The 13,713-nt window shown below is 45.9% G+C and overlaps 1 protein-coding gene and 1 long non-coding RNA gene across 3 annotated transcripts in view; one reads left to right on the top strand and one right to left on the bottom strand.

The window, feature by feature from the left end:
* LOC138798555 (uncharacterized) overlaps positions 1–13,713 on the top strand; it is a 228,033-nt gene that overhangs the window by 175,626 nt on the left and 38,694 nt on the right. The window contains exon 3 of one of the 2 annotated variants that reach the window (XR_011364097.1): positions 8,447–8,581. The exons of the other annotated variant lie outside the window; for it this stretch is intronic. This is a non-coding gene — a long non-coding RNA (uncharacterized lncRNA). The remainder of the gene's footprint in view (positions 1–8,446; positions 8,582–13,713) is intronic. 2 annotated transcript variants of the gene reach the window in all.
* The window catches only part of LOC138798554 (transmembrane protein 26-like), a 52,811-nt gene continuing 45,875 nt past the window's right edge, over positions 6,778–13,713 (bottom strand). Inside the window, exon 7 of the mRNA XM_069979069.1 lies at positions 6,778–7,341. Coding sequence (XP_069835170.1) covers positions 6,980–7,341 — 362 coding nt within the window. The 3' untranslated portion in view covers positions 6,778–6,979. The remainder of the gene's footprint in view (positions 7,342–13,713) is intronic.

Below are 13,713 nucleotides of genomic sequence, written 5' to 3'. Positions count from 1 at the left end.
GGACAGGTTCTTGCCAGGACGCGGAGAACTTTGTATTCTTCATTTATAATAATGATTTAAATCTCACATTCACATTTCAGTTTGAGGAGGAAGAAATTTCTTATGCTTGGCATACTATGGATAAGCCCGCATACATCCTGTAAGTTTTAATCCACAATGCTGCAATAAAGAAGATCACATAAAAAGGGTGAGTGCCCTTTCTGTTCTCTTTTTGGATTTCGATAATTGCTTTTGCTATTTAGAGAGAGTGAGCACCAACCAGTGAGCACAGACAGTACTTGTGTTTGGTTTGTCTAACCCGGCGGGATATAAGACAAAGGTGATTGATATATTCCTCCCGGAGTAGTGCCGGTAGCTTTTGCTTTTTTTATTGCTGATATAACTGATGTGAGCACAGCCTCTAGAATGTTCACTAGAACATCCATGTCGGGGTTATCCCAACATTTTAGTGAAACACACAGTGGGGATCTAACCTCCTTAGAAGTACAGGGCATAAAACATGTCAATAAACCACCCAGGGGAGGAGACTAGGTACACCTTTTACAAAAACGTGAGGCGTATTGGATTTTACGCCTAGATAGCCGCATACCTACAGGTTTAAATTTTCGCAACGATTTGGCTTATTTTTAATTGATTTTTTTACACTCACATATTGCATCATACTGTTGGATTATAGCTTTATACCTCTTTGCATCATTCTATATAGATCAAGGATTTAGCTTTAATGACTATGTTCCCACTATGTGTAATAATTGTCTCTCTATGTGTGTCTTTTTGCATTCCTGTGCACCTTTTGAGGGTGGAGTTTTAGGGACATATATTGAAACATGATCTCCACAACCTCCACTGCTAGTGCACTAATGGTTAACTCCCTAGTGCATGTCAATGAACCTTCTTGAAGAGGAGACTGGGCACACCTTCCGTATAAACGTGAGGTGCATTGGATTTTACACCTAGATACCAGTATATCCACTGGTTTAAATTTTTGCAACGATTTTGCTTATCCTCATTGATTTTCTTTATCCATACATTACATCATACTGTTGGATTACAACTCTATACCTTTTTGCATTATTCTATATAGTCTGATACAGCTTTAATGACCATGTTCACACTATGTGCAATCATTGTCTTTCTATGTGCGTTTTTTGGATTTTTGTCCATACTTTGGAGTTGCAGTTAAAGGGACATGTTCACATGCAGCATTTGTCCATTGCCTGAACCTGTATCCATGTGCTGCATATTGAAACATGATCCCTATCATCTCCATTGCTGGTGCACTAATGGTTAATTCCCTAGTGCATAACACACAATTTGTTCCATCTGTAGTGGGGGTGGTCTGCAGGTCTTTCCACATTTTGTATGACTATAAATGTTTCATTTATTCATATTCATACTATGCCATGATTAACCTCTTAAGGACCCATGACGTACCGGTACGTCATGGATCACTGTTACTTAAGGACCCATGACGTACCGGTACAGCCGCCGCGCTAAATCGTGCTGGGCTCCGGTGAAGATGGCTGCTGATTCTATCAGTTTCCCTGCCCCCCGTGACGCCCATCGCTGTGATTGACCGATCACAGCAATGTTCTTTGTTTACAGGACCGGACCCCGGAATTCAGCAGTGATTGGTGCTGTCCGAGACAGCACCAATCACTGCTGTGCCCGGGCGTCACCTGCCCGTGGATCCGGCCCCCCGATTGCCCGTGATTGGCCGGTGACCACCGGCCAGCTATTCATGGGCGATCGTTACTACTTCTCCCATCATCTCCTTGATGATGGGAGTACTGTGCAGTGAGCCCGGCGTACCTGGGGTGTGCCGGGCGCCGGGTGCCTCCTCCCCCATACTGCCTCCTCCTCTTCTGGCCCCCCCGTGCTGCCACCAATAACAGGGAGATCAGAAGCCTCTGACTTCCCTGTGCTCTCTCCCGCTTTCCCCCGTAACCCGATTGTCTCCTCCCCCTCCTCCCCGGTACCTCCTCCTCCTCCCCACCGCCGCTCCATGCTGCCCCCGCTTCCTCCTCCTCCCCGTCAGCCACTCCATGTTTCCTACTTCTCCCCCACGCCGCTGCCCGGTGCTTACTCCTCCTCCCCGTTCCGCCACCGATCCATCCCTGCTGGCACCCACCTCCCTCCCTCCCTGCTGGCACCCGTCCATCCCACCCACCCTCCCTGCTGGCACCCACCCTCCCTGCTGGCACCCACCATCCCACCCTCCCTGCTGGCACACACCCTCCCTGCTGGCACCCACCTTCCCTTTCTCCCTGCTAGCACCCACCATCCCACCCTCCCTGCTGGCACCCACCATCCCACCCTCCCTCCCGGCACCCACCTTCCCACCCTCCCTCCCTGCTGGCACCCACCTTCCCTCCCTCCCTGCTGGCACCCACCATCCCTCCCTCCCTGCTGGCACCCACCATCCCTCCCTCCCTGCTGGCACCCTCCCTCCCTGCTGGCACCCACCATGACACCCTCCCTCCCTGCTGGCACCCATCATGCCACCCTCCCTACCTGCTGGCACCCACCATCCCTCCCTCCCTCCCTGCTGGCACCCACTATCCCTCCCTGCTGGCACCAACCATCCCTCCCTCCCGGCACCCACCATCCCTCCTTCCCTGCTGGCACCAACCATCCCTCCCTCCCTGCTGGCACCCACCATCCCTCCCTCCTTGCTGACACCTGACCCACCTACCAACACACCCTCCATGCTGCCACCCACCCTCCTGCCACCCTCCCTGCTGCCATCCACCCTCCCTGCTGCCATCCACACTCCCTGCTGCCACCCTCTCCCCTCTCTGCTGCCACCCTCTCCTCTTACCCTCTCCCCTCCACTGCGACCCTCTGTCCTCCACTGCCACCCTCTCTCCTCCCCTGCCACCCGCTGTCCTGCCGCTACCCTTTCCTCTCCCCTCTGTTCTGCCAACCTCTCCCCTCTGTCCTGCCAACCTCTCCCCTCTGTCCTGCCAACCTCTCCCCTCTGTCCTGCCAACCTCTCCCCTCCGTCCTGCCAACCTCTCCCCTCTGTCCTGCCAACCTCTGCCCTCTTTCCTGCCAACCTCTCCTCGCTGTCCCGCCACCCTTTCCTCTTACCCTCTCCTCTTACTCTCTCCCCTCCGTCTTGCCGCCCCTCTCCTCTTACCCTCTCCCCTGCCACCCTCTGTCCTGCCGCTACCTTTTCCTCTCCCCTCCATCCTGCCACCCTCTCCCCTCCGTCCTGCCAACCTCTCCCCTCTGTCCTGCCAACCTCTCCCCTTTGTCCTGCCACCCTTTCCTCTTACCTTCTCCTCTTATCCTCTCCCCTCCGTCTTGCCGCCCCTCTCCTCTTACCCTCTCCCCTTCACTGCCACACTCTGTCCTCCACTGCCACCCTCTCCCCTGCCACCCTCTGTCCTGCCGCTACTTTTTCCTCTCCCCTCCGTCCTGCCAACCTCTCCCCTCTGTCCTGCCAACCTCTCCCCTCTGTCCTGCCACCCTTTCCTCTTACCCTCTCCCCTCCATCCTGCCACCCCTCTCCTGCCACCCTCTCCCCTCTTTGCTACCACCCTTTCCTCTTACCCTCTCTCCTCCGTCCTGCCGCCCCTCTCCTGCAACCCTCTCTCCTCTTCTGCCACCCTCTCCCCTGCCTGCCACCCTCTGCCCTTTGCTGTTTTTTTTTTCTTCAGAGTAAATTTCTTTCTTTTTTCTGCATCCCCCCCCCTTTCCCGGTGTGCCCGCCAAGTAAAAAAAATAAATATGTAAAAACAGTACATAAAACACACACACACTTTCACGTGTAGAAGCATAACACTTACACACCCCTCTAAGGGTGCCTTCACACACACCGGATCCAGTGTTAGTACATTCCTATGAGAATAAATACACGCAGCGGGTTGACATCCTGCTGCGTGTATGTATGTTAACCCCCCGCTGCCCGGAACATACATCACCTGTTCCCCGCTCCAGCTTGCTTTGGAGGTTCTCGGCAGGATGTCCTGCTCAGCCAATCGGTGGTTGCGGCGGGGCAGCACACTGATTGGCTGCGCGGGATGAGCAGACACCGGGAGCCCTGAAGCAAGCGGTAGCAGGGAGGAGGTGATGTATGCTCCGTCCAGCGGGGGGTTAACTTACTTACACGCAGCAGTATGTCAAGCCCACTGCGTATATGCATTCTCATAGGGATGCACTGACACTAGATCCGCAGTGAACTTTGCTGCAAATCCACAGTGTGAAATTCGCTGCGGATCCGGTGTGTGTGAAGGCACCCTAAAGAAAAAAACAAAAAAAGGCCCACAGGTTGTTCTCGGCTGAGGATGCATTGGCCTGGGTTGCCTCAGATATTGAGACAACCAGTGAGGGAGAAGAGGAAGATCTTTTGTTCCTTCTTCCTTCCTCATAATCATCATCATTTAGTGATGACAAGCCCCCAAGGCGCCGCCCCAGGAAGCCCCACAAGCCCCCTCAAGTGACCCCCAACCCCTACGAACCACAGATTCCTGAGTTTGTTGGGGTCACTTGTGGGGGGTTTCCAATGATATGGCAGCACGGGGGCTCTGCGAACCCTTCGTCCTCCATTCTGGCCAAATCCAGGTTCCAAAATCCAAATTGCGCTCCTTCCCTTTGGAGGCTTTCCGTGCGCAGACTTTGCACTTTGTGTCCACATATGGGGTACTTCTGTAATCAGGGGGAATTGCTCTACATTTTTAGTGGTTTATTTTTTCTTTTAACCCCTTGTGAACATGAAAAATTCAAAGTTACATCAACGTTTTAGTGTAAAAAATTAAATTTTTCATTTTCACGTCACATTGTTCCACAATTCTGCCTGTCACTAGTGGGGTCCATATGCACACTATACCCCTTGTTATATTCCTTGAGGGGTGTAGTTTCCATAATGGGGTCACTTGTGGGGAGTTTCCACTGTCTTGGCAGCACGAGGGCTGTATAAACCCAACATGACCTCCGTCCTCCTTTCTGGCAAAATCAAGCTTTTAAAAGCCAAATGGCGCACCTTCCTTTTGGAGGCGTGTCCTGCGCCATCATGCCACAATATGTCCCCATGTGGGGTATTTTTGTTCTCGGGGGAAATTGCTCTATAAGTTTTATGTTTTTTTTTTTCTTTTAACCCCTTGTAAACCTGAAAATTTTAAGGCCAGACCAAGTTTTAGTGTAAAAAAATTTCAATTTTACATTTTTACGGCACATTTACCTTTCACCAGTGGGGTCCATATGCTCACTATACCCCTTGTTACATTCCTTGAGGGGTGTAGTTTCCATAATGGGGTCACTTGTGGGGGGTTTCCAATGATTTGGCAGCACGGGGTCTCTGCAAACCCCACGTGGCCTTCGTCCTCCATTCTGGCCAAATCCAGCTTCCAAAATCCAAATTGTGCTCCCTCCCTTTGGAGGCTTTCCGTGTGCCGGCTATGCACTTTGTGTCCACATATGGGGTACTTCTGTAATCGGGGGGAATTGCTCTACATTTTTAGTGGTTTATTTTTTCTTTTAACCCCTTGTGAACATGAAAAATTCAAAGTTACATCAACGTTTTAGTGTAAAAAATAAAATTTTTCATTATCACGTCACATTGTTCCGCAATTCTGCCTGTCACCACTAGGGTCCATATGCTCACTATACCCCTTGTTATATTTCCTAAATGGTGTCACTTTAGGGGTGTTTGTTAGGTTTTGGCACCCCAGAGCCTCTGCCAACTAGAAGTGGTACTTTGAAAATTTGCCAATTGTAATGGAAGCTTCAAAATTCACTAGGCGCTCCTTTACATCTGGGGCTTGTGATTGCGTCAAATCGAGCAATAGGGCCACATATCATACATTTCTATAAACTGCAGAAACGAGGCAATACAAATTGTGGTGCATTTTTCTGGAAATAGGTTTTCTTTTATGAAAGATATTGGATCACAATATAATCTCTGCAAAGAAAATTGAAATTTTCAATTTTCTTACACACTTAGCTTTTATTTCTGTGACTCACCTAAAGGGTTAAAAACTTTCTGGAATAGATTTTGCACAGTTTCGGGGGTGAAGTTTCTGAAATGGGGTGCTTTGTGGGGCTTCACAACATACAGCCTCCTTAAATCCACTTCAAACGTGAACTGGTCCCTTGTAAAATCTGATTTTGAAATTCTTGTGAAAATTTGGAAAAATTCAGCTAAACCTTGAAGCTTTCTATTGTCTTAAACAATTGAATGAAAGTTTAATAAATGCTGCCAACATAAAGTAGACATATTGCTAATGCTATTTCATATCTTATTTATGTGGCATAACCATTTTCCTTACAAGCACAAAATTTCAAAGTTAGAAAAATGCAATTTTTCACATTATTTTGTTTTTTTTCCCCATAAAGATAGGCTGTAAGTATCGACTCCAATTTACCAGAAATATAAAGTACAACATGTCACGAGAAAACAGTCTCAGAATAATCCAATTCAATATAGTATATAGTCTGTATCATAGGTAGGAGGGGAACGCTGAAATGTATAACGTGTAATAGAGGCCCCACAGGATGGTTACATATCTTATGCTCTTGTCTTGAGTTACAGGGATATTATGAAAAGAAGGTAAAAAAAAATTCAAACTGAAACAAAAGTGGTAATACCATTAGAACCTATAATTAGGGTTTTGGAAAAGGATACTTAGAAGTTTCCAAGAGGCAGAAACTAAAAATGTCTAAAAAAATATTTGGAGCTAGATTGAAAATTGTTAAAAAATTTCTGCCTACTGAGTTACCAACCGTTAAGGGGTGGAAGGGTTTCTTATATAGAAAATAATATTTTTGGAAAGACTTGTCACGTACAGTATATGTCCCCCCCCCCCCCCCCCGCTCTGCCTGGGGGTAGGGGGGATTAGAGAAGGGGATGGGTTTGATGTGTATTGTGTGTATGTGTATGTATACTTGACAAAAATGATGTAAAATGGTGAAAAAAAGTTAAAATAATATTTTTATTTAAATATATATTTATAAAAAAAAAAAGGAATGTAACCAATTACTGAGCTTCTTCATCAGTTGTAATAATTACATCTGTTTCCAAAGCTTCAGATATAGCTGGGACTTCTGGATCTTCTGTTTTCTCTTTTGCTTCATTTTGCGAACCATAAAAGTCTATAAGTATTATGACAAGCCTGTACACCTGAAGCAGAACAATCAGGCTGTTTTTTGCCGCAAAAAATATTAACATTTGGTTAATGATTTTGAAGCGAGCCATAAGAAGAATTCGAATGATAAGAAATGGACCATCCTGAATTAATAGACTTATCCCGATGTTCCACAGATCTGCACTGTACGTACAGAGCAGTCTATAAATATTCCTCTTGATTGATGTTCCTTGCTCACATACGATATTTTGCACTATAAAACAGAAACAACAAATAAACGGTTATGTAACACTGGATTTTGCCAGCAAGCATTATTACAAATAAGTACATTCTGAATGAAAACGTAGGCTGTGAGCTTCTCTATTGTACATACTTGTATCATGTACAAAAAAGTACTATATAATTGTAATTTCACAATTTTATTACCAGAAATAAAAAATATTGCTGGTGACATAGAAAGGCACCATGGTTAGCAAATAGCTTACAATTGTTGAAGCGTTTGCTATGTCTTATCATACCTTTGCGTCTCTGGTAAAAGGGAAGCAATCGGGTTATCCTAAAGTGTCACTGTCATTTGTAAAAACTTTTGACATATCATAGAGACATGTCAAAGGTTTTCATCAGTCCTGGTCTATGTGTACAGACCAATGCTGATCGGCAAGAGAATGGGCTCATAAATGTAAGTCTATGGAGCCCAACTCTTTTTTTCTTACTTGTGCTCCAGATCGATATGAGTGTGAACACTGAGACCCGGACCAATGAAAACTTTTGAAATGTCTTTTGTCTTTTACAATTAAACAGGTTTTCTAGTTGAGGAGGTAAATGGAGAGTTTGAAATTCAGTTTGAGTATTTCATAATTATTGAAGAAATGTAGAAAATATACAAAATAGCTTGATATTGGTAAACGTGGCCATAAAAGTAAGGCATGGGACTGCTATGACTCATAGCCTATCAGGTGCTTAGTGGAAGAGGACCTAGGGTTGATCTCCTTTTCCTAAAACTAAATACATTTTAAGAGTAAATTTACTGATCAATCAGATGTGTCCTTTCTTCCTTTTCCTGTTAGGTTGAGATATCCTGAGATGAACTGCACAAGATGACCAATTTAAAAAAACAAAACAAAAAACAAAACATGTATTATTTGATGTTATTCCTCTCTCTCAAGAGTAACACTTACTTTTTTATGTTAGTAACTAAAGATGAATAAATTCCAATTTGTATCAGGCATTAAAAGCAAATCAGGCATTAAATTTGCTTTGTAGCGATTCGTAAATTTGCCAGATTTGCTTCACAAATTTGCGAAACATGGCGGCCACACGTTAGCTTACAGATTTTTTATATTTTTTTCCATGTCAAGTAAAGTCAAGTCAGCTGAGCTGAATGTGCCAACTGGCAAAAAATGGAAAAGAAAACCTAGTCAATTGGGATACACCTAAATAAACCAGAAAACAAAAAGCAAGGATCATGTGATAGAGAATGGAACAGAGAAAAGGTCAGATTCAAGAACGCTTTACAGTGATTTAATTAAATAAAAGAGTGGCAAATTTTGCAACACCCTTAAATTAGAGAAGATTTTCCCAATATACTGTGGTGGGGGAAGATTACTTAAAGGGGGGGAATATTTTATTGGAGACTTTACTTTGATGGAGACTGCCACATGCCCTAGGGGTCCCGGTTCCACTCAGGGTGGTGGTGGAGCTCCATATGCTGACGCATAGAAGTGGTGCCTGGGTTTGTACCAAAATTTCTACCCACTTTGTAGTCACAGAGATTCCAGATGGCCGAATGATATTTTCTGCCACCAAGATGGAAGTAATTGCCACACCGCTGATGTCAGTGGACAGTTCCTCCAAGCAGCCACGCTTTTAGCCTCTTCTTAACTGCCACTGCTGCCCACTTGTGGTACCCGTTAAATACCTTTGGCTGATGTTCTACACCTAACCTTTTTCCCCCCTGAGCCTAAACGTTTGGATGGGACTGGATGCTGGATCATGGCAGAGACCCAGCTTCATCCTCTGATGTTGATGCAGAGGATATCATTTGTGGATGGGGATTCCACGGGAGTACGATCATGTACTGTGGCCATAGGCTGCCCTGCCTGGCTCTCCTCACTGCTCTGGGGTGTGTCCTCTCTGTCCCTATATCTCTCTTTATTTCTCTATCTGCTCTGCTCTCACTGTCCGCTTCACCTAATCTCCACTACACACACAGATTGGCATCCAGGAAGCAAATCACCTTAACCCCTTAATGACACAGGGCGTATATTTACGCCCTGCGGTCGTTAAGGGAGTTCAGAGCGGGGCATCTGACAGCTGCATCTGATTACTAGTTGCAGCTGATCTCTGGTGTCTAGTGGGGTTAATTACTAGTTGCAGCCGATCTCTGGTGTCTAGTGGGTTGGAGCGATCCACGCGTCTGGACCGGCAGGGTGTCTGCGCCATAATGGCGCTGATCCCGGCTCGGCACTCGATTGCTTCCGGCTGCAGCAGCTGTAAGCAATCCAGTGCCTATCTCATTGATCTATGCTGTATAACTATACAGCATAGATCTCAATGAGAGATCAGTGTGCTTATACTAGAAGTCCCCAAGAGGGGCTTCTAGTATAAGTGTAAAAAAAAAAAAAAAAAAGTGTTGTTAATAAAAAGCCCCATCCCCTAATAAAAGTTTGAATCACCCCCCTTTTCCCATGTCATAAAATAAACATGTTTGGTCTAGCAGTGTGCGTAATCACCTGAACTATTAATTTATCACATTCCTGATCCCGCACGGTAAACGGCATAAGCGCAAAAAATTCCAACATGGAAAAATTGCGCATTTTTGGTTGCATCAAATCCAGAAAAATTTTAATAAAAAGCGATCAAAAAGTTGTATATGCGCAATCAAGGTACTGATAGAAAGTAAACATCATGCCGCAAAAAATGACACCTCACACAGTCCCATAGATCAAAGGATAAAAGGACTATAAGCCTGGGAATGGAGCGATTTTAAGGAACATATATTTGTTAACAATTGTTTGAATTTTTTTACAAGCCATCTCATAATATAAAAGTTATACATGTTACATATCGTTTTAATCGTAACGACTTGAGGAACATATATACCCCCCAAATAAACAAAATGGTTTTTTTTGTTGTTTTTTTTTTTTTTCAATTTCACCACACATTTCTTTTTTTTCTGGTTTTGCAGTGTACTCTATGAAAAAAATCAGCCTGTAATTGCAAAGTACAGTTAGTGGCGCAAAAAATCAGGGCTCATGTGGGTTTCTAGGTGAAAAATAGCAAGTGCTATGGCCTTTTAAGTACAAGGAGGAGAAAACAAAACCGCAAAAATCGAAATTGGCTGTCTTTAAGGGGATAAATAGAAGGTGAGGTGCTTACATCACAGAGGGACCTGCAGCTGATTGGATGGACACAAGGGTTTATGGTTAATCCCTTTCTCCCACCCAATGACAGTCCCGCAAGCTAACCTGTGCGACTGCCATCACTTTGCTCATTTCTACATGTATGCATCACCATTTACTGTACCGGACCAGGGACACCTGTACACTGCAATGTACATGAAAACCGAAACCCAATTTTATAGTACATTTGGTTTGAGGTTGGCTCAGAAGGAACCGGTTGCCTCATCCATATTAAGAAATGAATTAACTTAGAATTGTGAAACTAATCACAGAAGTATAGTGCCGATTGTCAGTTTTTTTGTGAGCACTAGTGATGAGCGAGTACTAAAATGCTCGGGTGCTCGTTACTCGAAACGAATATCTCCCGATACTCGAGTGCTCGTTTCGAGTAATGAACCCCATTGAAGTCAATGGGAGACTCAAGCATTTTTGCAGGAGACTCAAGTTCGGTAGAGGAAAGGTCGTGTGAAAACCTGTCAACCTCAGAAATTGATGGAAACACAACGGAAATGGACAGGAAACAGCAGGGGCAGCATGTATGCATGCCTCTGAGGCTGCCTAATGGCACCATTATGCCTAATTCTGTGCAACAGCCTGGTTAAAACATAGGTAACATATGAACCACCCAAAAACTCAGCCTGACACAGCAGGGCAGTGAGAATACAGGGAACCATTAAAACAGAGGTAGCATATTATGAACCACCCAAAAATTCAGCCTGACACAGCATGGCGGTGAGGACAGAGTGAACAAGGTAGAAGCGGCAGCCAGTCAGCCTTCCAAAAATTATACCAGACCTAGCATGTCAGTGAGCACACAGAGAACCATTAATAGTGAGTGAGGAAGCAAGTGAGCCTCCCAAAAATTAGACCAGACAAAGCATGGCATTGAGCACACAGAGAACCATGAAAAGTTAGTGAGGAAACAAGTGAGCCTCCCCAAAATTAGGCCAGACACTGCATGGCATTGAGCACACAGAGAACCAATAAAAGTGAGTTAGGAAGCAAGTGAGTCTCCCAAAAATTAGGCCAGACACAGCATGGCATTGAGGACACAGAGAACCATTAAAAGTGAGTGAGGAAGCAAGTGAGCCTCCCCAAAATTAGGCCAGACACTGCATGGCATTGAGCACACAGAGAACCATTAAAAGTGAGTGAGGAAGCAAGTGAGCCCACCCAAAAATTGGAGTGAGTCCAGGGGCTGGGATATTTAGTGGACACGAACCCTGGTGCTGACAGCTAACTGGCTAGGCCAGCTCTCAGTCATCATCAAGGGTACACCTGATGCCTCTTGACCGGGGAATGGTGAGGCCCCGGCCACGGCTAGACAAAAAATAAATAAAATAAAACAGCTGGCTGGTTGGCGAGGACGCAATCGGCGGGCCCCCGGCAACCAGTCCTGCTCCTCCGCAAACGTAGTGTGACATCCCAGCATGGCAGTGAGGACACAGAGAACCATTAAAAGTGAGGTAGCAAGTGAGCTTTACCAAAAATTAGGCCTGACACAGCATGGCGGTGAGGACACAGAGTTTCAATAAAGCAGAGTTAGCGTTTGAACCAACCCAAAATTTAGCCTGACACAGCATGGCGGTGAGAACACATGGAACCATTCAAACACCGGTAGCATATGGACCACCCGAAAACTTAGCCTGACACCACAGACCCAAACCAAGATGGACAATACAATTATGGCTAGATTTAGCCTCACACCCACGTGCAGTTGTGCATGAGAGGCATGTCTTTGGAGGTAGGGACAAAGAATGACAATACAGTCTTCTTAAGAGGCCCCGGAATTTGATTTGAACGAATGAATACACTTTCAATCCTTTAAAGAGTCTCTAAGAGAGGGCAAGTGTCTATTAAAAAGACCTGGTCAATCCTGCCTTCGAAAAGGCTACAACATCCAAGGTAGGTAGACGGTACTGGTGAAAGGCCTGGTCAATCCTGCCTTCAAAAAGGCTACAACAACATCCAAGGAAGGATAGAAGATACTGTTGAAAGGCCCGGTCAATCCTGCCTTCAAAAAGGCTACTACAACATCCAAGGAAGGATAGAAGCTACTGGTGAAAGGCCTGGTCATGGCAGAGGACACCCCTAAGATGAGATGATATCCACAGATAATATGGTTCGAAATGGACAAGACAAGGAAGGTAAAATGAATTTGACTATGAATTTGACTGTAGCAGTTGGGGTAACATTCCCTGCATCATGTGACTCCCCACTTTTCCCCCCACCATTGTTTTGAGTTTGAATTTGACTTTGAATTTGACTGTAGCAGTTTGGGTTAGTTTAACTAGTTGACTTGTGGAAATGCCCACAGATGCAGTGCACCTTGGTGAGCAAGTCAGCTACATTGGGGTAAGTTTTAAGGAACCACAGCAACACTAGGTTGAAGACGTGGGCCAGGCATGGTACATGTGTGAGGCTACTGAGTTGCAGAGCCGCCACCAGGTTCTGCCCCTTGTCACATGCAACCAAGCTCACACACGAACCCAGGTGCTCACAGCTAACTGGCTAGGCCAGCTGTCAGTCACCATCAAGGGCACATCTGATGCCTCTCGACCGGGGGTGGTGAGGCCTCGGCCACGGCTAGACCAAATAAAATAAAACATCTGGCTGGTTGGCGGGGGTCCAATCGCCAGGCCCCCGGCAAGCAGTCCCGCTCCTCCGCAGATGTAGTGTGACGTCAGAGCATGGCAGTGAGGACACAGAAAACCATTAGAAGTGAGTGAGGAAGCAATTGAGCCTCCCAATAATTAGGCCAGACACTGCATGGCGGAAGAAGACTTGGCTGTTGGCTCAGAATTGAAGGAAGAGGAGGAGGAGGAGGAGAGGAGATAACAAGAATCTTCATGTTGAGTTGCATTCCCTGGGTGGACAGCCAACAAGGAGGCAAGGGCAGGCACACCAGTAGTCAACATGGATGCCAGTTAAGGCCCAGAAGTCGCCAACATGGAGGCAAGGGCAGGTACACCAGTAGTCAACATGGATGCCAGTTAAGGCCCAGCAGTAGCCAACATGGAGGCAAGGGCAGGCACACCAGTAGTCAACATGGATGCCAGTTAAGACCCAGCAGTAGCCAACATGGAGGCAAGGGAAGGCACACCAGTAGTGAACATGGATGCCAGTTAAGGCCCAGCAGTAGCCAACAAGGAGGCAAGGGCAGGCACACCAGTAGTCAACATGGATGCCAGTTAAGGCCCAGCAGTAGCCAACATGGAGGCAAG

Source organism: Dendropsophus ebraccatus, chromosome 8 (genome assembly GCF_027789765.1).
Source record: "Dendropsophus ebraccatus isolate aDenEbr1 chromosome 8, aDenEbr1.pat, whole genome shotgun sequence".
NCBI lineage: Eukaryota > Metazoa > Chordata > Amphibia > Anura > Hylidae > Dendropsophus > Dendropsophus ebraccatus.
This window is presented reverse-complemented; position numbering and strand designations above follow the sequence as displayed.